General features: G+C 48.9%; 3 protein-coding genes across 12 annotated transcripts; 2 read left to right on the forward strand and 1 right to left on the reverse strand.

Annotated features, from left to right (window-relative positions):
* Nucleotides 1–943: 943 nt before the first annotated feature.
* On the reverse strand, nucleotides 944–8,203 carry LOC146552760 (uncharacterized). Of its 9 annotated transcripts, none has more exons than XM_085254268.1 (8): nucleotides 8,001–8,203; nucleotides 5,499–5,939; nucleotides 4,747–5,284; nucleotides 4,617–4,677; nucleotides 3,580–3,723; nucleotides 3,370–3,506; nucleotides 2,179–2,302; nucleotides 944–1,906 (listed from the first exon to the last, which is right to left on the reverse strand). In XM_085254268.1, the coding sequence occupies exons 2-8, from the start codon at nucleotides 5,889–5,891 to the stop codon at nucleotides 1,729–1,731; spliced, it is 1,575 nt and encodes a 524-aa protein (XP_085110394.1). In that variant the 5' UTR covers nucleotides 5,892–5,939; nucleotides 8,001–8,203; the 3' UTR covers nucleotides 944–1,728. The 9 variants fall into 9 exon arrangements, with proteins under 9 accessions (XP_085110394.1, XP_085110395.1, XP_085110393.1 ...); XM_085254269.1 differs by having other exon boundaries at nucleotides 5,499–5,942; nucleotides 8,001–8,138; XM_085254267.1 differs by lacking the exon at nucleotides 8,001–8,203 and adding an exon at nucleotides 6,343–7,213 and having other exon boundaries at nucleotides 5,499–5,942.
* A 737-nt stretch (nucleotides 8,204–8,940) lies between these two features.
* ccr9a (chemokine (C-C motif) receptor 9a) lies at nucleotides 8,941–12,432 on the forward strand. 2 transcript variants are annotated; one of them, XM_085254345.1, is made up of 4 exons: nucleotides 8,941–9,195; nucleotides 9,385–9,438; nucleotides 10,608–10,673; nucleotides 10,773–12,432. In XM_085254345.1, exons 3-4 carry the CDS (start codon nucleotides 10,608–10,610, stop codon nucleotides 11,868–11,870), a joined length of 1,164 nt encoding a protein of 387 aa, XP_085110471.1. In that variant the 5' UTR covers nucleotides 8,941–9,195; nucleotides 9,385–9,438; the 3' UTR covers nucleotides 11,871–12,432. The 2 variants fall into 2 exon arrangements, with proteins under 2 accessions (XP_085110471.1, XP_085110470.1); XM_085254344.1 differs by having other exon boundaries at nucleotides 8,941–9,438.
* A 3,305-nt stretch (nucleotides 12,433–15,737) lies between these two features.
* Nucleotides 15,738–20,461, forward strand: bfsp2 (beaded filament structural protein 2, phakinin). The gene is made up of 7 exons (XM_085254312.1): nucleotides 15,738–16,304; nucleotides 16,751–16,833; nucleotides 17,210–17,366; nucleotides 18,713–18,874; nucleotides 18,956–19,084; nucleotides 19,178–19,410; nucleotides 20,158–20,461. The coding sequence occupies exons 1-7, from the start codon at nucleotides 15,861–15,863 to the stop codon at nucleotides 20,246–20,248; spliced, it is 1,299 nt and encodes a 432-aa protein (XP_085110438.1). The 5' UTR covers nucleotides 15,738–15,860; the 3' UTR covers nucleotides 20,249–20,461.
* The last annotated feature ends 472 nt before the right edge of the window (nucleotides 20,462–20,933 follow it).

The raw sequence follows: 20,933 nt of genomic DNA on the forward strand, positions 1-20,933 counted from the left end.
TTAGATTTGGCCGAGGCAGCACAGTTCTTATGAAACAGAATGTGATTATTAAACATTTCTTTCTTAAAGAGGAATTTTGGTTGGCGCCCCTTAGATTTGAGAAACCCAACACGTTCTCACTCCCTAAGCGTAATATTTTACACTCGGTGACAAATCGTCAACATTTTACGCTCTCAGTTACCCAACACGTTCCTAAATGACAACATCGGAAAAAGGAGAACACATGAGAACCCTCTGGACTCAATCTACACATGTTCGTTCATTATCCTAAAATCGCTTTGGAAAACATTATTTTACGCCATTTAACTGCTGGTTAGGGTTATGGATAAGGTTAGGTTTAAGGCTGGAATACATGGCTGGAACATCTATTACCGTGGGACCAAAAATAATACAAAAAAAATAAAAAAAAATGATTACAAATTTTTTTAAAAACATTTTTTAATAAGAGAAGTCAGTGAAACAGTTTGAATGAAAAACAAGAAGACACCATAGATAGAAACACATTTGCGAAAAGCTCCTCATTTATGTCTCTAAAATGTAGACTTAAAGCCGGATGTTTAGAAAGCTTCTCTTTTTTCCTGACAAAATAAATAAATGAATAAATAAATATAACCCGGGTGAAAAAAAGCGACAGTGCAAATTCTCTGTAACCAATCACAGAGCCCCTTACATCTGACCACCTGGATACTTCGCAGTTTTTTTAAGGACCAGAAGACTCACAGAAATGCTATATGTGTTAGCTAATCCGAGAGTTAGCTACAAGCTGCTGAAATATGGGACTGTTCATTTACAGTTACTGTACATGTATATACCATTACCTCTGCCACACAGCATTTTCAGTAATCTGTATTTATTTACTCTACTTTTTTAATAAAAATATATTTTCTTTATTCAATCTCTGTCTTCCTTCCCCCTCCCCAACCAATCACAGCAGATGGCCCCGCCCCTCCCTGAGCCTGGTTCTGCTGGAGGTTTCTTCCTGTTAAAAGGGAGTTTTTCCTTCCCACTGTTGCTCATAGTGCTCATGGGGGTGATATGATTGTTAGGTTTTTCTCTCTATGTATTATTGTAGGGTCTACCTTACGATATAAAGCGCCTTGAGGCGACTGTTGTTGTGATTTGGTGCTGTATAAATAAAACTGAATTGAATTGATTTCGTTTATCTTATGTGCAGTTTTGACCTGCAGAATTTCGCTGCTGGAAGTGAAACTTGAAACAAAGCTAATGTGTGAGCTAACAGGAAATGCAGATGAGGAGTGGAATCTGTTTTTAAATTGTATTTGAAAAAAGATTTTGCTAAAACATGTTTTATTGCACACATTACTGAAGCACAAAGTCTGATGCTCGTTGTCCGTCCCCCTGACGTGTGCTCAGAGTTACGTTTTTGGTTCCTGATTAATCAGAACCTGTTCAGTTCTGGCTAATTTTGAGCACTGAGTCCAGGTGAGCAGCAGGTGAGACATCAGCTGCTTCACTCACGTTGGTCAGTTATTTCCAATGAAAATAGTATTCTAGTATTCACTGATTAATAATCAGCTGACTGTCACAGCCTTATGTGCTCATTGAGGCCTTTTCAAAGTTAAAAAGTGTTTAAGGCCTTCATATTTTCAAAGTAAAGGTCTGAGAGTGAATAAATAAGAACAGAAACTATTTTTTCTAAGCTTTTATTTTCATTAAAAAAGTCCACAAATAAAACTTTGTGCCGAGCCCCGTCACACCAGCGCATGTTCAGAACGCAGCTTGCTGGGAGGGGGCGTGGTGTCTGCGGACATGTCTCAGCAGCAGCTGGCGGTCCGGGCTCGAGTAGTCGCACTGTTGACATGGGAACGCCTCACCAGTGTGATGGCGGCGAGCATGGAGATCCAAACTCTTCTTCTGGATGCTGTTGAGAAAAACAAAAACAGGGCTACCGATTGCTTTAGTAATCTATCAGTTTTTCCACAGATTAATCAGATCACACATCAATACTGATCAATAATGAATCCTGACACAGGTGTTTCAGGACGAACTGCTCATTGGTTTCCAAACTGCAAACAACATCCGTGAAAACACAGATAAACCCTTCGATTTATGAGTCACATTCAATTTAATTTTCTATTATTCGAAATACTCGAGCAGCAGTTTGTGGGAGCACAGGTGTGCACCAGGTGTGTGTCAGGTGCGTGTCAGGTGTGTTACCTGCTGTAGTCACAGTGCTGACACCTGTACGGTTTCTCCTGGCTGTGAGTCCTGTAGTGTCGGAGCAGAGAGCTGCGATCGATGGACGCATACGGACACTCTGCACACCTGTACGGCTTCTCACCTGAGATCACACACGGGACGCACAACGTCACCTGACAGTCACATGACAAGGGCTCTCAGCTTTCTGTGTGTTACCTGTGTGAGTGCTAGTGTGTGTGTGTGTGTGTGTGTTACCCGTGTGAGTCCTCAGGTGTGTGTGTGTGTGTTACCTGTGTGAGTCCTCAGGTGTGTGTGTGTGTGTTACCCGTGTGAGTCCTCAGGTGTGTGTGTGTGTGTTACCCGTGTGAGTCCTCAGGTGTGTGTGTGTGTGTGTGTTACCTGTGTGAGTCCTCAGGTGTGTGTGTGTGTGTTACCCGTGTGAGTCCTCAGGTGTGTGTGTGTGTGTGTGTGTGTTACCTGTGTGAGTCCTCAGGTGTGTGTGTGTGTGTTACCCGTGTGAGTCCTCAGGTGTGTGTGTGTGTGTTACCTGTGTGAGTCCTCAGGTGTGTGTGTGTGTGTTACCCGTGTGAGTCCTCAGGTGTGTGTGTGTGTGTGTGTTACCCGTGTGAGTCCTCAGGTGTGTGTGTGTGTGTGTTACCCGTGTGAGTCCTCAGGTGTGTGTGTGTGTGTGTTACCCGTGTGAGTCCTCAGGTGTGTGTGTGTGTGTTACCTGTGTGAGTCCTCAGGTGTGTGTGTGTGTGTTACCCGTGTGAGTCCTCAGGTGTGTGTGTGTGTGTGTGTGTGTGTTACCTGTGTGAGTCCTCAGGTGTGTGTGTGTGTTACCCGTGTGAGTCCTCAGGTGTGTGTGTGTGTGTTACCCGTGTGAGTCCTCAGGTGTGTGTGTGTGTGTGTGTGTTACCCGTGTGAGTCCTCAGGTGTGTGTGTGTGTGTGTGTGTGTGTGTGTGTGTGTTACCCATGTGAGTCTTCAGGTGTGTGTGTGTGTGTGTGTGTTACCCGTGTGAGTCCTCAGCTGTGTGTGTTACCTGTGTGAGTCTTCAGGTGTGTGTGTGTGTTACCCGTGTGAGTCCTCAGCTGTGTGTGTTACCTGTGTGAGTCTTCAGGTGTGTGTGTGTGTTACCCGTGTGAGTCTTCAGGTGTGTGTGTGTGTGTGTGTGTTACCCGTGTGAGTCCTCAGCTGTGTGTGTTACCTGTGTGAGTCCTCAGGTGTTGCAGCAGTGAGGCCTTCAGCCGGCTGCTGTAGGAGCAGTGAGGACAGGTGAACGGTTTCTCTCCCCCATGAACGCCCAGGTGACGCCTCAGAGTCAGTTTAGAGGAGAACTTCCTGCTGAGAAGAAATGCCATGACATCACCAGGTCACGTGACTCTGTGCAGTGAGGGATTATGGGTAACGTGGTTACCTGTGGCACAGCGAGCAGCTGAAGCCCGTCTGCTTCCCGCTCTCTGCTGTCAGCTGCTCGCCGTCTCCGTTCGTCCTCCTTGTGGTTTTCCTCGTGGTCTCCATGGTGACCGGCCGTGATGCGGCCCGAGCTCTGCTGGCCTGCCTGAAAACAAACACGCACACAGGCTGTGTTCCGATTGGCTGACAGACATTCAAACTGGTTTTTAATCATTTCAGATTCTCTTAGTTCATGGTTTTCCTCCCACTTTCTTAAAGTCAACAGCAACAACTCGGAGCTTCTCCCGGTCGGCTCCAGATGATGGCTATCCAGAGCTAACTGTTTTTCTGTTACTATCAAGAACTCATCAGTTTCTACCTCTCCCTCTGTGAAAAGTTTGGCTGTCATTCTTGACAGTGCACTATCCTTTAACTCTCACTCGCTCAGCATATTTCCAACTCCGCCCCTTCTTCACTCCACATGCGCCTGCTACCCTCGTCCACAGTTACCTGTCGGATCGACTACTGTAACTCGCTCTTACACAAAAATCCATCAACAAGCTTCAGCGTGTCCAGAACGCTGCTGCCCGCATTATTACTAGGACTCACCACTATTCTGAAGCAGCTTCACTGGCCGGCGGTTAAACTTCGCATTAATTTTAAAATACTCCTCTGTACATTTAAGGCAATTCATTCTCTCCACCCACCATACCTCTCTGGTTCGGTACAGATCTCCATCCCATCCTGGTGCCTCAGATCCTCCTCTTCCTGTTCCTTCCTCTCGTCTTGTTTCTATGGGGGACTTTTAGTCGCTCTGCCCCTCCACTTTGGAATCCCCCCCCGACCTCAGAAACATCACCTCATTCCCCTTTTTTAAAGTCCACCTTCTAAACCCACCTGTTCAAGACAGCCTACTGTAGAGAACCTCTCCATGCTCTTAAACTTTCTTTTATTATCACGTTTATTTCCTGGTTTTATGCCTCTTTTATTTGCTGTACAGTGTCCCTTTTAAATAAAATGTATTATTATTATTATTATTATTACTATTGTTATTATTACCTGTCAAGAAGCTCCGCCTCCTTACGCTTTGCACGTCCAATCAGCTGGCTCCTCCATCCATCTGCAGAAAACTGATCAGTGTTAGTGTTCTTATTGATTACTGATCGATGGTACAGAGCTGGGCACTCACTGTGTTTCCATGGTTTTTCAGGAGCGCTTCTCAGCGTGCTGTTTTCGAACTTCCTGTGACAGACCGCCACCGCGGTTTTCTTCTTCTTCTCTTCCCGCTCCCTCCTCCTTTTCCTCCTCTGGCTACAGCGGCTCCTCCAGTGATGCTCCACCTCCTCCCAACTGTCGGCCATCCAGTTGCAGCGCACGCAGCCGAAACCGCCGCTGGCACGGTGTGACCTGACATGGATATCAAGCAGCCGCCGCGACGGCAGTTTTAATGGGCAGAGCAGACACAGCAGGCTGGGGGGCGGAGCCTTCGCTTTGTTGTTGGCACTGCTGTCATGTGGTTGCGTGAGCTGTGTGGACGGTGAGGAAGAAGGAAGAGGAGGAGCTCTGACTGCAGAGATCCGACACAGCCCAAGGGTCATCAGGTGGGCGGACTGCGCCAACTCCTCCTGGGAGGCGGGGGTGTCGGCCAGAGAGGATAAAGTGCTCCCCTTCAGAGTGAAGATGGAGGAGTCCTCCTCCTGCTCCTCTTCCTCAAAGAGTGTGGTGACCTGCATACAAACCACAAGATTAAGGTGTGGCTACCAGGTGTAAGGACACCTTCAAAATAAAATAAGATAAATAAATCAAAAAATAAATACATTTCAACTTAATTTGAAAAGCTAAATCATAAATAACTGTCTGACTATGAACTTCATATTGTTTCACCTTTTAAAATAAAAGCTCAAAATCATTCTGTTCTCTGTGTGTGTGTGAGGTTATCACCTCACAGGTGTGGGCCACCTGCAGCCCGCCCTCACTGCTGATGTCACAGGTAGCCGGGCTCAGGTTGTCCAGCATGTTGTAGAGCAGGAAGTCCTCATCTTCGTCACTCTCCTTTAGCTGATAGGGTGACGCTCCCTGCTGGAGCCCCGCCTCTGCCCCGTCCAGATAGGCGTTGGGGCGGTGCGTGAGCAGCAGGTGGCTGTTAATGGAGGCTTTGATGCCACAGGTGAACTGACAGAGCTTACAGCGATAAAGCTCCACCAGGAAGGACTCCACTAGCCCCGCCCCCACGCCCTCCACCTCAGCACAGTACAGGCTGGAGCTCACAGCTCCGCCCCCCAACTGCAGGGTCACAGGGCTGATGTCACGGTACCGCTGCTTCACCCACGACATCGCTATGACATCACCATGACATCACGGTGTGAGGTCCGTCCTTTGGCCCTGCTGGGACACAGTCAGTGTAAATAGGATTTATCTAAAAAAAAAACCGCCTGAATTCAAACACTGACCAATCAGAGCGCAGCAGAACCGAACATCCGTCCAGATATCAGCAGCAGTCTTCGTTATGCTACTTTATTCCACAGTCCCAGTACTCTGACTACTCTGAGTACTTAGAGTACCAACCCCTCTGCTTGATGACGAAACGTACGTTAAGCGGAATGATTGGCTGATCTAGGGCAGCGCGTTCGCCGTCCGCTTTAGCTAGGCTCGCGCGGGAAATGCAAAGACGCGGAGAAGGCTAGCAGGCTAACGGTGTTTCAGAGCAGGAACGAATCGATACGTCACTAATAGATCAATAAATGAGCTCCCAGGTGAGACTGCGGAGCGTCTCACTAAAACTCACCTGCTCCTCTTTGTTTACATCCGCTCCTATTTCTTCTTCTACGGCTTATTCGGCTCCTCGGAGCCCGCCGGCCGCTCTGCTGCCCCCAGAGGAGGCTTTAAAACCGACAGCACAGAGCTCAGGCGAGAGCACGAACCACACCGGCTCCCTGTTTTCAGGATTACACAAAATCTGTCGGACGTCACACTGTTCAGATTATCAGATTACATGAGATTAACTTCAGTTCACTCTTTCACAATAAAAGCTCCAAAAGTTTTGTTTGTTTTAGTTTAAATCTGGCTTTTAAGTCCAGCGTAACTTTTGCACTGTCCACTCCTGCTGTGACAAAACAAATTTCCCACGTGTGGGACTAATAAAGGTTATCTTATCTTATCTTATCTTTATAACATTTATTTGTTTTTATGTCAGATGATGCTGGGGGGGTCACATGTCTCTATGGTAACCATATGCGTTAACAGCAGAAGAGAAATGAGGAGAAAATCAGGTCACGTGACCTGGCTGTTTTTTCCTGTCTAACAGGAAGTGTTTGACAGACGTCAGTGAAACAGGAATCAGCCGCATAGCGTGACAGCAAGTTCACACTGTGCAGTGTTGCATGACAAGCTGTGACCGCACACTCACAGACACATACACACGTGTTTGCCCACGTTGGTGGTCCTCAGAGCGCTTCTCTCTGTTACATAATCAAGAAGGTTTATCCATAAACTGCAGGAATGTCTTAAAGACATAAAGACCTGGATGGCCGCTAACTTTCTGCTTCTTAATTCAGATCAAACTGAGGTTATTGTACTCGGCCCTGAAAGTCTTAGAAATATGGTATCTAAGCAGATTCTTACTCTGGATGGCATTACCTTGGCCTCCAGTAACGCTGTGAGGAACCTTGGAGTCATTTTGGACCAGGACATGTCCTTCAATGCACATATTAAACAAATATGTAAGACTGCGTTCTTCCATTTGTGCAACATCTCTAAAGTTAGAAATATCCTGTCTCAGAGTGACGCTGAAAAACTAGTTCATGCATTTATTACTTCCAGGCTGGACGACTGTAATTCATTATTATCAGGATGTCCAAAAAACTCACTGAAAAGCCTTCAGCTGATCCAAAATGCTGCAGCAAGAGTCCTGACAGGGACTAGAAAGAGAGAGCAGATTTCTCCTGTTTTGGCTTCCTGTTAAATCCAGAATTCAAAATCCTGCTCCTCACATACAAGCTCTTAAATAATCAGGCCCCATCTTATCTTAATGACCTTGTAGTACCATATCACCCTATTAGAGCACTTCGCTCTCGCTCTGCAGGCCTACTTGTTGTTCCTAGAGTATTTAAAAGTAGAATGGGAGGCAGAGCCTTCAGTTTTCAGGCCCCTCTTCTGTGGAACCAGCTTCCAGTTTGGATTCAGGAGACAGACACTATCTCTACTTTCAAGATTAGGCTTCAAACTTTCCTTTTTGCTAAAGCATATAGTTAGGGCTGGACCAGGTGACCCTGAATCCTCCCTTAGTTATGCTGCAATAGACGTAGGCTGCCGGTGATTCCCAGTGAATCAGGCTCAGTCCCTCCCTAATCCTGGTTCTGTTTTAGAGGGAGTTCTTCCGCCTCACTGATTGCGGAGGGGGTGGTGTGGATGTTGGGGTCATCTCTCTGTACTGGGGGTTGTTACCTGTCAGTATGAAGCACGTGTTGTGCACAGGTGACATGACGTGAACTGTGTCCCGGTTTTGTGCTTTCACAGGCTGAAGGTGTGCAGGAGCCCTTTAAGGTAATGTGCTCACAAGTCACGGAAACTGCTGCCAGTCTGTGTTTGTCACCTTAAACAGGAAGTAGAGATAAGCAGAGAAGAACAACATGTTCAGTGTGTGTGACCACAGATACCTCAGTACTACTACCACTCCAGCTGGTACAACACTTCTCACTGCAGACGTGAGGCACCGTGTCGGCCCGGAGCGAGGGGGGGAGGGGGGCGTTGAGGTCAGAGCGAGACAGTCGTGGGTTGTCTCTGATATTAGGGAATGTTTGTTGTCATGGATACAGTGGTCGGCAGGCAGTGAGAGTGATGTTTGAAACAGGAAACGATTTAAATGTGTGTAGTTTTGGTTCAGCGTGGCAGGATGATTCATACAAAGCCCAACAAATCTGACCCCCCCCCCCCCCCCCAACACTTACACTCATTCTGGGAAGAAGTGTGCCCCCCTCCAGGTGCACAGACCAGGGCCGAATGTCATCATTTCTTCAGTGTGTTTAGCTTTAGCTTTGTGACTTTGTTGTTTTTAAATATTTGTTTGGGCGGCTTTATTTTGAAGGCTACAGTGAAGAGTGACAGGAAAGCAGAGGGACGAGATGCGGCAAAGGGCCGCGGGTTGGATTCAAACCCAGGCCGGCCGCTTTCAGCCATGCGGCCACCTGTGAATGTCGTCTTTGATTGCTCAGGTAGAAAGTTGTACAAGTCAAACTGCACCCAGATCAGTTTCACACCCAGGCGGATCTGTGAGTATAACCTGCAGCAGCTTCGTGTCTGTGACACAGAGCAGCAGAAACCTGAGGAAATGTCACCAACTGCATTCTGGGTAACCTCTCAGGCTTCACCATGTGAGCCCGGGCGAGTCCCGGTGTGTGACGCTGCTTCTGTTTTCAGTTCTTAGGAGCTCCCGGGTTCAGCCAGCTGATTTTCCCCGACTTCCTCTTTGTGGTGTCCGAGCTTCTCTTTTCATTTTCCTTTAAACTCTCCTCAAAACAGCTCAGCACCTACAAAAGGCCTCCTTTGTACCACAGTGCTGTGCAGAAGTCATCTCCTTACATGTTGCTGTGATACATGGAAATATCAGCCAATAGCAGAGTTTGTACAACTCTAACCAGCTGTAAGTAAATATTTGTTGTTATTCTCAAGGGTTCGGATTCAGGATCATTGGATTCTGGGGGTCTAACATTCAGGGATGTTGATGCGTTCGTGCTCACTGTCTACTCGTTATGAAATCGTAGCCACTCCTCTTAGACAGCTGATGTAACTTCTGCTTTCATACGTCACTTTTGTGGTCTAACGGACTTAGAGTGCAAAAAGCGCCAAACAGCGAGACACACCAGAGACGACGAGACGCCTGACGGTGAGTCCACGCCTGTCTGTCTGTGTCTGGTCTTTGTTTCATGGGGAAAGCGGCGAGCTGCAGACTTTGATTTCCGAGCGCAGTGTAAAGATGTTTTTCACTTCATCATTAACCATCCCATAATAGTCTAGTTGTGAGCAGATCTCAGATCGCCTCACCACAGACTCTGAGATTTCAGATGATGTTTCTGGTTTTAGTGGTTCTAACAGGCACACGACGATAAATAACTGCTTGTACTGCAGCACTTTTAATTTCTCTTTGCTATTTTGGGACCCGATGAATGTAAAACACAGAATTACCAGATTTGTGTTTCTGGGAAAAATGAGATCCACATATGAGGACTTTCATTTTACATTTCAATAGAACAGTAGCAGCATAATGTCCTGTAAGTGGATATCAGGCTCCTGTAGAGCAAAATTTAGTATTTTGGTCTAAATAACCCAAAATGTGACGTCCACATATGTGGACGCAGGTCCTAGGAGGACCAGGATATTTGTGACTCACAGACACGTCTGGAGAATTTAAAGTACTCTGGGATCAGTAAAATTATTAATACCACAGTCTTAAATGACCCAAACACTCAAAGTTAGGTACTCTGTGTGCAGACCTATGTGAGACGAAGAGCTTAAACTTTAAAGTGGTCAAACCGAGGACTCATTTTTATGCCTGAAACATTCAAACAGTCGAGTTTTCAGTGTTTGAGCACGTGATCCGCTTTAATCCTCAGCTTCATTTAAAGAAACGAGTTCTTTAATGTCTGTGAGTTTGACGGTTACACGTTTCACAGCACTTATATTCACCCCAAGGCTTTTATTTTGGTAAAGCTATTGTACGGGGGTACTTTTAATGTGTAGGATCAGGGCTCAGTAGTACTATTTAAAAGTACAATACAGTTTGTAACAGAGTAACAGAGTAAAAGTACTTCAAAGAGAGTAAAAATATGTCCTTTGTCCTACACTGACTAAAAACAACGTGCAGAAAGTGAAGCAACACAGACATGAGTCAACAGCAACAACGTCACAAACTACAAAAAGCATGTGACCAGCGAGCGTAGGAGGAGCGGCGCCAGGCGGCTTTAGCTTGTTCTTTTATTTTGTTTCCTCTTTTTGGAGGTTTTGTTTGTGTGAAACTCGCTGCACCTTTTCTAACCCGAACACCTGTGTTTGTAGATGGATGACCTTTTCACCATGAATGTGACCTCCATGGATGACATCATCACAACAATGATCACAGAGGTAACGAACCCTGATTATTTATTGATTTATCCAAGTATGTATCAGCAGAGTGCTCAGGTGTGCTCAGGTGTGCTCAGGTGTGCTGTCTCTGTCCATCAGGAGCCGTCTGCTTTCAATCCCTCGGCCACCTCTGACAACTATGACTACTCAGGGGACTACGGAGACGACTTGCTGTGCGACCGGGAGTCGGTGCGGGTGTTCAGGAGTCACTATGAGCCACCGCTCTTCTGGATGATCGCCCTGGTGGGCGGAGCCGGGAACCTGGCCGTGGTGTGGATCTACCTGAACTTCCGGCGCCGGCTGAAGACGATGACCGACGTGTACCTGCTGAACCTGGCCGTGGCCGACCTGCTGTTCCTGGTCACGCTGCCGCTGTGGGCGGCCGAGGCGTCGCACAGCTGGATCTTCGGCACCTCCCTCTGCAAAATAAACTCCGCCCTCTACAAGGTGAACCTGTTTAGCAGCATGTTGCTGCTTACCTGCATTAGCGTGGACCGTTACATTGCCATCGTGCAGACCACAAAGGCGCACAACTCGCAGGTGGAGCGCCTGCGCTGCAGCCGTTTGGTGTGCGCGGGGGTGTGGCTGCTTGCACTGCTCCTTGCCACGCCCGAGCTGGTATTTGCTGCCCCCGCAAAGGTGGAAGGGAGGACGCAGGAGTACTGCCGTATGGTGTTCCCGACCCACCTGGGGAACAACACCAAGATCCTGGTACTGTCCCTGCAGGTGAGCATGGGCTTCTGCCTGCCCTTCATCGTCATGGCCTTCTGTTACAGCGTCATCGTCGCCACGCTGCTCAAGACCCAGGGCTTCCAGAAGCACAAGGCCATGCGTGTCATCCTGGCGGTGGTGGTGGCGTTCGTTGTGTCGCAGCTGCCTTACAACAGCGTGCTGGTGATGGAGGCGGTGCAGGCCTCCAACATCACCATCACGAACTGCGATCACCTGAAGGCCTTTGATAAGGCGGGGCAGGTGCTGAAGAGTCTGGCCTACATGCACGCCTGCCTCAACCCCTTCCTCTACGTCTTCGTGGGCTCACGGTTCCGCCGTGACGTGGTGCACCTGCTGCGCTGCTGCCGCTGCGTGCCACCCGTCACCAAGATTCAGCTGTCCACCAAGTCCAGCAGGAGCCCGCTGAGCTCCACCCGAGCCTCGGTGATGTCTGACAGCGAAACCTCGCAGGCGCTGTCGCTGTAGAAACCGTCACCGCGTAACTTCCTGTTTGTGCCAGGGCAGCTGTACAGCAGACGCCTCGATCGCAGGAAGAGTTTTTAAGAAGCTTTGATTCAACACATGTGCTGCTTCACCCTAACATCCACCCACAGACAGTCATAGCCCGCTCACCTGAGAACACCTTCACCTCAGAGCACAGGACAGGTGGAGGCTGGGCGCGCCTGCTGGTTACAGCTTTTACAGTTTTGGGGAAAACAAAAAGAAACCTTTGTAATGAGAATGTAAAACCTCCACATCATTTTCTGAGCCAGGACTTTTCCAGGTGTTTCCAGGACTTTTCAGGGCTTGCTTGTACAGTAAACATGAAGCTGTTTTTAAATGTGACGTTTTAGCTGCTGTATCAGAGACGGGACCGGTCTCCTCGCTGCGTTTGAACAGAAACTGAGCCAAAGCTGAAATGTGACTAATGCTGTATATAACCCTGTTTGTGTGTTTGTGTGTTTGTGTGAGTGTGTGTGCGTCACACCAATGTAAATGTTTTGGTTTTCTGAGTTATGAAAATAAAGTGTGAGAGAAAAACGGGGAAGTTGATGAAACGCTGTCGCACTCTTTTCTTCACATCCTTCCTTCTCTCATCCTGTTTATGATCTTTGTTCTGCAAACACACCTCAGCAGCTTCACTGCACACACAGCAGTGAACAAGTACAACACACACAGCTACTCTTAGTACCATTGATATTCATTTAGACTCTTTTCCTCCAGTTGATCTTTCTGAGTTAACTTCAATAATTACTTCCTCCAAACCATCAACCTGTCTTTTAGACCCCATTCCTACAAAACTGCTCAAAGAAGTCCTGCCATTAATTAATGCTTCAATCTTAAATATGATCAACCTATCTCTAATAATCAGCTATGTACCACAGGCCTTCAAGCTGGCTGTAGTTAAACCTTTACTCAAAAAGTATCTCTAGACCCAGCAGTCTTAGCTAATTATAGGCCAATCTCCAACCTTCCTTCATATCAAACATCCTTGAAAGAGTAGTTGTCAAACAGCTAACAGATCATCTGCAGAGGTTTATTTGAAGAGTTTCAGTCAGGTTTCAGAGCTCATCACAGCACAGAAACAGCTTTAGTGAAGGTTACAAATGATCTTCTTATGGCCTCTGACAGTGGACTCATCTCTGTGCTTGTCCTGCTAGACCTCAGTGCAGCGTTCGATACTGTCGACCATAATATCCTATTAGAGCGATTAGAACATGCTGTAGGTATTACAGGTACTGCGCTGCAGTGGTTTGTATCATATCTATCTAATAGACTCCAGTTTGTTCATGTAAATGGAGAGTCCTCTTCACCCACTGAGGTTAATTATGGAGTTCCACAGGGTTCAGTGCTAGGACCAATTCTGTTTCAGGGCTCTGCAGATGAATGAGTCTGAGAGAACAGACGAGACATCTGTGAGACGCCATCGTCTTATTTTACTCTTGTTTTTACAGCGGGGATTGCGACATGTCTCTTTCTCTAACCTCAAAATCATTACATCACATCCTCTCTGAGGCTCAGTGATGGGAGGCTGAGAAAAAGGAAGCTGACCTCAGGTCTGTGTGGTGTCATATTCTCATGGGTCACTGGGACAAAAACAAAATGTGACAGACAGAGAAGTGAAAACCAGAAAAGCTCGCTGACTGGCACGCCACAGTGCTCAAACGCAAAGGTCAGGCCTGTTCCAGGATCCTGCTGCGAGCTGAGGTGTTGATCCCAGAAGAAAACAGCCAGCCGCCCTCACAGAGGAAGTGCTAAGCCCCGCCCATCACACTGGTCAGAGGGCTTTGAACCAAGAAACTGCCGCCTCTTATCACTCATTAGTCACGTTGCCCACTCACGCAACACGTGCACGCTAACACAGTCAGTGTGTGTGTGTTCTCACTGTGACCACAGAGCACATAAATCTGCACTGCCCCTGCTGAACATCTGGCCAACATGTGGCCCACATCTGCAGCTCTGGGCCACAGTTGGGTGTGCCTGACGTCTTGCGGTCGCAGCTGTGCCTCACGTGGGCCAGGAGTCAGGTGCTTTGTGACATCTGGGTCATGCAAACATGACCTCTGGGCCATGAGGGGCACAGTTACCTGAGCTCTGAGCGGCCAGGTGCTGTAAACAGCTGAGAGGACCAGTTCACCCGAGCGTCACTTACATGCGGTGCTTCCTTTAACGACTGACGACGCTCTGCTGTGCTTGGCTCAGTGGCGCCACCGCCGACTTTTTATCTTTGACGTTGTTTATAGATGCAGATCTGAGCGTGCTCAGAACCTGGACCAGAAAGAGTCCGACGCTGGAAACTACTATCCTATGAACTGGATCTCTGATTGATGATGACTTACTGTGGTTTAAGGCGTGTCCCACCTGACCATTGCAGGTGTTCCTGCAGCTCCCTGCTGTCGTAATAAGTCAAGCACAGTTAGGAGGTCGAGGCTGAGTTTGATCTCCAAAAGCTTCCTCAAATCTATCCAGAGCAGCTGAATCTTCACTCACACTGCAAACACGTGTTCCTCCAGCTTCAGGTGATATTCCCAGGTACGACACCGTGATCCACAAACGCAGCTTTCTGTCCGAGGTGGATCTAAAGGATGGGAGCAGACATTTGTCTTGAAAGGTTTGGAGGACGGCGCTGCAGCAGGTTTCTAAAGGGATTCATGGTTGGAATCTGGACACCAGAAACCAGAGTTCAGATTAAAGGTGTTTGGAAGCTGAAAGTGATGACTGGGTCTGCTTTACAGGGTGGATGAGACGGGCTTTTACCCTCAGAAGTCCAACGCATCTTTTAGCAGCTGGGAAACTTTCAACTGCTGCGTTGGCATTCACCACTTCCTGCCAACCGCAAAGCACTTCCTGCTGAGATTCAGCACAAACAATCTGACAAAACCTGAACAGACGGCCCAGGTGTTTCCACGCAGACAAACAGCTCTGTGTTTGCTGCCATGGTAACGGCCCGGCGACAAACACTCAAAGATTACACGAAGCTAAAAACGGCTGGGCCAACATCTGCCAGCTAGCGAGACGATGCGAAGGGTTCAGGTCTCTGTGAGAGACTGTGAGGGCAAAACAGCGACGAAGAAGCAGTGACTGCGTCCTCTACAGGAGCACAGCAGAGAGGCCGAACCACTGCATGAACTCCTCCACCTTCTCTGAGCTTACGGTGGAATGAGGCTGGGAGGAAGCTGCAGTTTGACCAATCAGGAGCAGTGTGGGGGGCGTGGGGATTAGCACGCATGCAGGTGTAACTGGAACACCTGTGAAGGCCTTAATGCTGAAGCACACCTGCAGGTTCAGGAGCAGCCGCTGCCTTTCAGACCTGAATGCGTCTGCCTCAGTTCAGCCCGAGCTCCGCCCACTAAAACCCCTGGAGCTTTAGGAACCCAACGACACCACGACAACATCTGGCTTCAAACAAGAAACCATGCTGCTGAAACTTTATTTAAACATGTAGATTAAACTTTATTACCTTCATGAATAATGGCGTTGCCTTCATTTTTGTGCTCGTGTGTCATGTTTTGAGGGTTTTCCCAGGAAACATGAAGAACGAGTCTGTTTATCAAAACAGGAAGTTTATTCATCGCAGCTGTTTCTACTAAACTTTATTTAAAGAGTTCTTTACCTGTTTAACAGCAGATATTCTTTATTGATCTGAAACAGCAGTGATGATCTAACCCTCATCTGCTCTCTGTTTATAAACAGTGTGTGTGTGTGTGTGTGTGTGTGTGTGTGTGTGTGTGTGTGTGTGTGTGTGTGTGTGTGTGTGTGTGTCATGTGACCCAGACAGGCTTCAGGACCCTTCCTGCCCCCCCCCCGCGTGCTCGCTCTGCTGCCTCAGCTCTTTCAGACTCTTTGTTTCAACAAAAGCTCCAAACACAAACGCTGGCTGAACAAAAGCAGCCATGTTTCCAGAGCAGCCATCCTCGCATAAATCCCGGTAGCGAGCGGGTCTGAGCGGTTTGACACTGGCAGGTGCTGATCGTCATGCCTCTGCCCCGACGCCGCTCATCCTTCCTCGGACAGACGGCCGCCGAGCGTCCACCCTCTGCCTCCTGCGGGAGAATGGGCTCGGCAGGCACCTCTGCCCCTCGCGGCGTCTTTGTAGGCTCCACCCCACCAGCGAGTGTCCCCTCTGGCCTGGGGACGCGGGTGTCACGGCGAGCTCTGGGCATCAGCAGCGTGTTCCTGCAGGGGATGAGGAGCAGCACAACACCAGTGCTGCCCCGAGGCAGCGAGCGAGCAGCGGGGAGCGGTGCGGCGGCAGCGGGACTGAACAGCTGTTTGATGGAATACCGCGACAAAGTGAGAGCGCTGGAACAGCTGAACCAACAGCTGGAGGAGCAGATCCGCCTCTGCCTGGACCGCAAGGCCTCGAGCGCCGGAGCTTGGGGACCCCTCAGGAGGGAGTGGGAGGAGGTTTACAGACAGGTGAGGGGGAGGGTCTAAACACCTGGCTCCATCTCCACACCATCCTTCATCCTATCGGCATGCTGCTCTCTGAGGTCAAAGGTCAACTCAGGCCTCTCCTTTCTTAGATCGTGGTGACAGTGACGCGTACGGTCCACGTGCCTCGCCTAAAAAATCCTAAAATACAAAAGTCACCTGAGGCAAAAAAGTGAACCTAAAAAGTGTGCACGAGCAGCCGTGCACGAGCAGCCATGTTACGTCAGCTGATTCCTCCACAGATAAACATGTTCTGAGGTGTGAGAACAGAAACTAAGTATTCGGTGTTTGAGTCTTGCTGCTGTTTTTATTGGATCACCTGAGATCAGGTTAGGCTGCGGGGGCGTTACACTAAAGGTAACGCGTGGAGATAACGATGCCCCCCGCTGGCTGCAGCCACTCTCAGCTCTGTTTTCCCACACTCTGTGCAGGTCAGTGAAGCCATCCTGGACAACGCCCGGCTGATGCTGCAGACAGAGAACGTGCAGGCCAACGCTGAGGATTTCAAGGACAGGTCAGAGGTCAAACTCACACTGTGATCAGCAGTGAGCTGAAATGTGGCAGTGATCAGTGACAGACCTTCTGTCAGTAAACAGCAGCGTGAATGTGAAGTGATGGTTTCTTTTGGTCTCAGGTGATCACATGGTGCCCTTGTGTGGCTGCTGGAGGGTACAGCAGACACAATCATCAACCACATTATTCATTATTTTTAAGCACTGATCATAGACTTTATCTAAAAAACAACCCCAACATGGAGCATCTGGTGATCAATAACCAGCCTCCTGCCCTGTGAGTCTCTCCTCCATGTTGTCCTGCGGCTGGTGGTCCTAGTTCTGCTCAGGAACCAGGACCATCAGCTGCAGGCATAGTGACTGTGGCTCCCCCTGCAGGTTCGAGAACGAGCAACCGTTCCGTCGGGCAGTGGAGGAGGAGATTAGCTCGCTGTACAAAGTGATTGATGAGGCGAACCTGACGAAGGCGGAGCTTGAGGAGCAGATGGAGAACATGAGGGCGGAGCTACGCAGTCTGGAGCACAACCATGAGCAGGTCCCACCAAACTCTGTTCAAAAATCTCCCAATTTAAGCTGCGGCAGCAGATGATGCCACCATTTAGAGAAAGGCTGAAAAACTAAATCTTAGAATTTAAGCTTTTTTAAATAAAAAAAAGTAGAATAAGAAGAGTGACAGCAGCCACACAGTAGAGCTAGAGTCAGAACTGTGACAGCGGAGACACAGTAGAGTGAGAGTAGAGTCAGAAGAGTGACAGCAGCCACACAGTAGAGTCAGAACTGTGACAGCGGAGACACAGTAGAGTGAGAGTAGAGTCAGAAGAGTGACAGCAGCCACACAGTAGAGTCAGAACTGTGACAGCGGAGACACAGTAGAGTGAGAGTAGAGTCAGAAGAGTGACAGCAGCCACACATTAGAGTCAGAAGTGTGACAGCGGAGACACAGTAGAGTGAGAGTAGAGTCAGAAGAGTGACAGCAGCCACACATTAGAGTCAGAAGTGTGACAGCGGAGACACAGTAGAGTCAGAGTAGAGTCAGAAGAGTGACAGCGGAGACACAGTAGAGTCAGAGTAAAGCCAGAAGTGTGACAGCGGAGACACAGTAGAGTCAGAAGAGTGACAGCGGAGACACAGTAGAGTCAGAGTAAAGTCAGAAGAGTGACAGCGGAGACACAGTAGAGTCAGAGTAAAGCCAGAAGTGTGACAGCGGAGACACAGTAGAGTCAGAAGAGTGACAGCGGAGACACAGTAGAGTGAGAGTAGAGTCAGAAGAGTGACAGCAGCCACACATTAGAGTCAGAAGTGTGACAGCGGAGACAAAGTAGTCAGAAGAGTGACAGCGGAGACACAGTAGAGTGAGAGTAGAATCAGAAGACTGACAGCAGACACACAGTAGAGTCAGAGTAAAGTCAGAAGAGTGACAGCGGAGACACAGTAGAGTCAGAATAAAGCCAGAAGAGTGACAGCGGAGACACAGTAGAGTCAGAGTAGAGTCAGAAGAGTGACAGCGGAGACACAGTAGAGTCAGAGTAAAGCCAGAAGAGTGACAGCGGAGACACAGTAGAGTCAGAAGAGTGACAGCGGAGACACAGTAGAGTCAGAGTAGAGCCAGAAGAGTGACAGCGGAGACACAGTAGAGTCAGAAGAGTGACAGCGGAGACACAGTAGAGTCAGAGTAGAGCCAGAAGAGTGACAGCGGAGACACAGTAGAGTCAGAGTAGAGCCAGAAGAGTGACAGCGGAGACACAGTAGAGTCAGAGTAGAGCCAGAAGAGTGACAGCGGAGACACAGTAGAGTCAGAGTAGACTCAGAGCACGTGTGGCAGGTGTGATCTTCCTTTAGCTGGCTAAGGTCATGTGAGCTGACCACTTCTTCTCTGAGCAGGATGTGCGGATCCTGTACAGTCAGATGGCGGGACGTGATGTGGACGAGCCCGACGCGCCCATAGAAACCAGTCTGGACCAGATCTTGGCCTATATCAGGAGCCACTGGGAGAAAGTGATGGAGAAGAGCAGGGCTGAGACTGACACCTACCTGGACTGTAAAGTAAGGTCCTCTCACCTGCACAGGTGTGCCAAGGTGTGTGTGTGTGGGCGTGTCTGACCTGTGGCGGTGTGTGTCCTGCAGGAGGCACAGTGCGTGAGCAGCAAGCTGAGTCCAGAGGAGGAACAGGTGGAGGCGCTGAAGGCTGAGTGCAGTGACACCGGCTGTAAGATCCAGAGTCTGCAGGCGGAGACCGAGTCTATCAGAGCCCTGGTGAGCCACATGGCAAGCAAGATCTGCACAGATCAATAAGCGATCAATAACCTGATCGAGTTCCCACTAACTGGTTAAATACACTCTCTGCAGAAACGCGGTCTGGAGAACTCGCTGAGCGACGCCCGTCACTGGCACGACATGGAGCTCCAGAATCTCGGCTCGGTGGTGGCCAAGCTGGAGGCGGAGCTAGCCGACATACGCAGTGAAATCGAACAGCAGCGTCGCGACTACGACACGTTGCTGAGCAACAAGCAACGGCTAGAGCAGGAGATCGACTTGTACCACGGCATCCTGGACGGCGAGGAGAACCGCTTCGAGACGCTGTGAGTCGTCGACACAGAACACAGACGTTACCAGAGCAAGCCTGGTCATTAGTCAGCGCACACACCTGCTAATCAGTAACATCCCATCAGAATCCTCTCAGCAGTCACATCTTTTTGTCTTCTTAGGCATGGCAAATTTATTTGTATAGCACAATTCAACAACAAAGTGATTCAAAGTGCTTTACAGAGACATTAGAAACAAAAACAAATAAAAAGCATGGAGCATTCTTAGATACGAAGATGTTTTTATGTGTGTGTGTATAAGAGGTGTGCGCATGTGCACGTGTCTGCATGCATGCGTTTGTGTGTGCGGGGGGGGGGACTTACTCTAAAGGTCACAGAGTGCCTCGTACACTCGGTCATGTGACCAAGCATTCACGGGAGCGCGTGATGGATTTCCCTTAAATTTGATTAAAATCAGGGTTCATACCTCAACACAGAGCAGAGGTCAGAGGTCACAGCAATGATGTCACAGTAATGTCACAGCATAACAGCCTCCTGCTACAGTTTGTAGAAAACACACATTTATATATTTGTGTCAGTGTTCATAAATTCTCACAGGAATTTCTGTTATTACTTCAGCCCACCTGCAGGGGGTGGGGCCGCACTTTGGGACTGATGTAGACGTTTCCAGAATCAGCTGATGAAGGATGTCGGCACTGCGAGCAACACGAAATATGAATTAGACTCAGTCTGACTGTTAAAGGAGATTCTGGGTAAAACTAACACAAACACTTACCTGTCCAGGTGTTCAGATCTCCACTCAGAGCCCGAGGGAGCTGCTGCTCCAGACTCCAGGAGCAACCCTCCAGGATCTCCAGGACCTGCAGCACAGTGACCCCAGAGGAAAGCCTGAGCAGGCTGACCCGGTCTACCTGTGCAGGTGTGGAGGATGCTGGAAGTGCAGTGTGCGTTTCAGCTGCTCGGTGTGGATGTGACGTGTTGTAACGGTCTTCAGGTGAACCTGCCGAGAACACCTGAGGACCCGCCTGAGCCCGACTGGACCTGAGACTCGTGTTGCTCTGTGTTAATAAAAGTGAATGTGACGGTGCATTCAGGAGCTCCTTGTTTCTTTCAAACTCAAATAAAGGTGTGAGAATGACGTCAGCGTGTCACAGAACGCCCTTGACTATATGCAGAGCTCCCGCCCTCCAGCCGGCGCTCACAGCTCCGAAGCATCAACACCAACTTTGCGCAGGAGTGAGCACATCTCAGCTCGTCCTGGTGGTGCTTGTCATTTTGTGTGAGGGTGGTGCCTCACAGGGGTGCAGTGATGGCTGACGGCCTCGCCAAATCCCCCGGTAAGAACAGAGAGGAAACAAAGTTTCTGTAGAAGGTTCCTGATAGCGAGGACATGACTCCGCCCATCCCCCGCCTGAGAATAAACCTTCGTTGAGGATCAATAACTGATTCAAAGAGAAAATAATAAACTATTTAAAACGCAACGCGTTCTGACAATGGCGTCGCCACAGGTCACTGAGAGGGCAACAGGTCCGAGTCATTTCCTGGTCTCCGCCCCTTCC

The sequence above is a fragment of the Mchenga conophoros genome, linkage group LG18, assembly GCF_057382185.1.
Source record: "Mchenga conophoros isolate Kocher_MC1m ecotype Shallow Benthic linkage group LG18, M_conophoros_male_GT1.1, whole genome shotgun sequence".
Lineage (NCBI taxonomy): Eukaryota > Metazoa > Chordata > Actinopteri > Cichliformes > Cichlidae > Mchenga > Mchenga conophoros.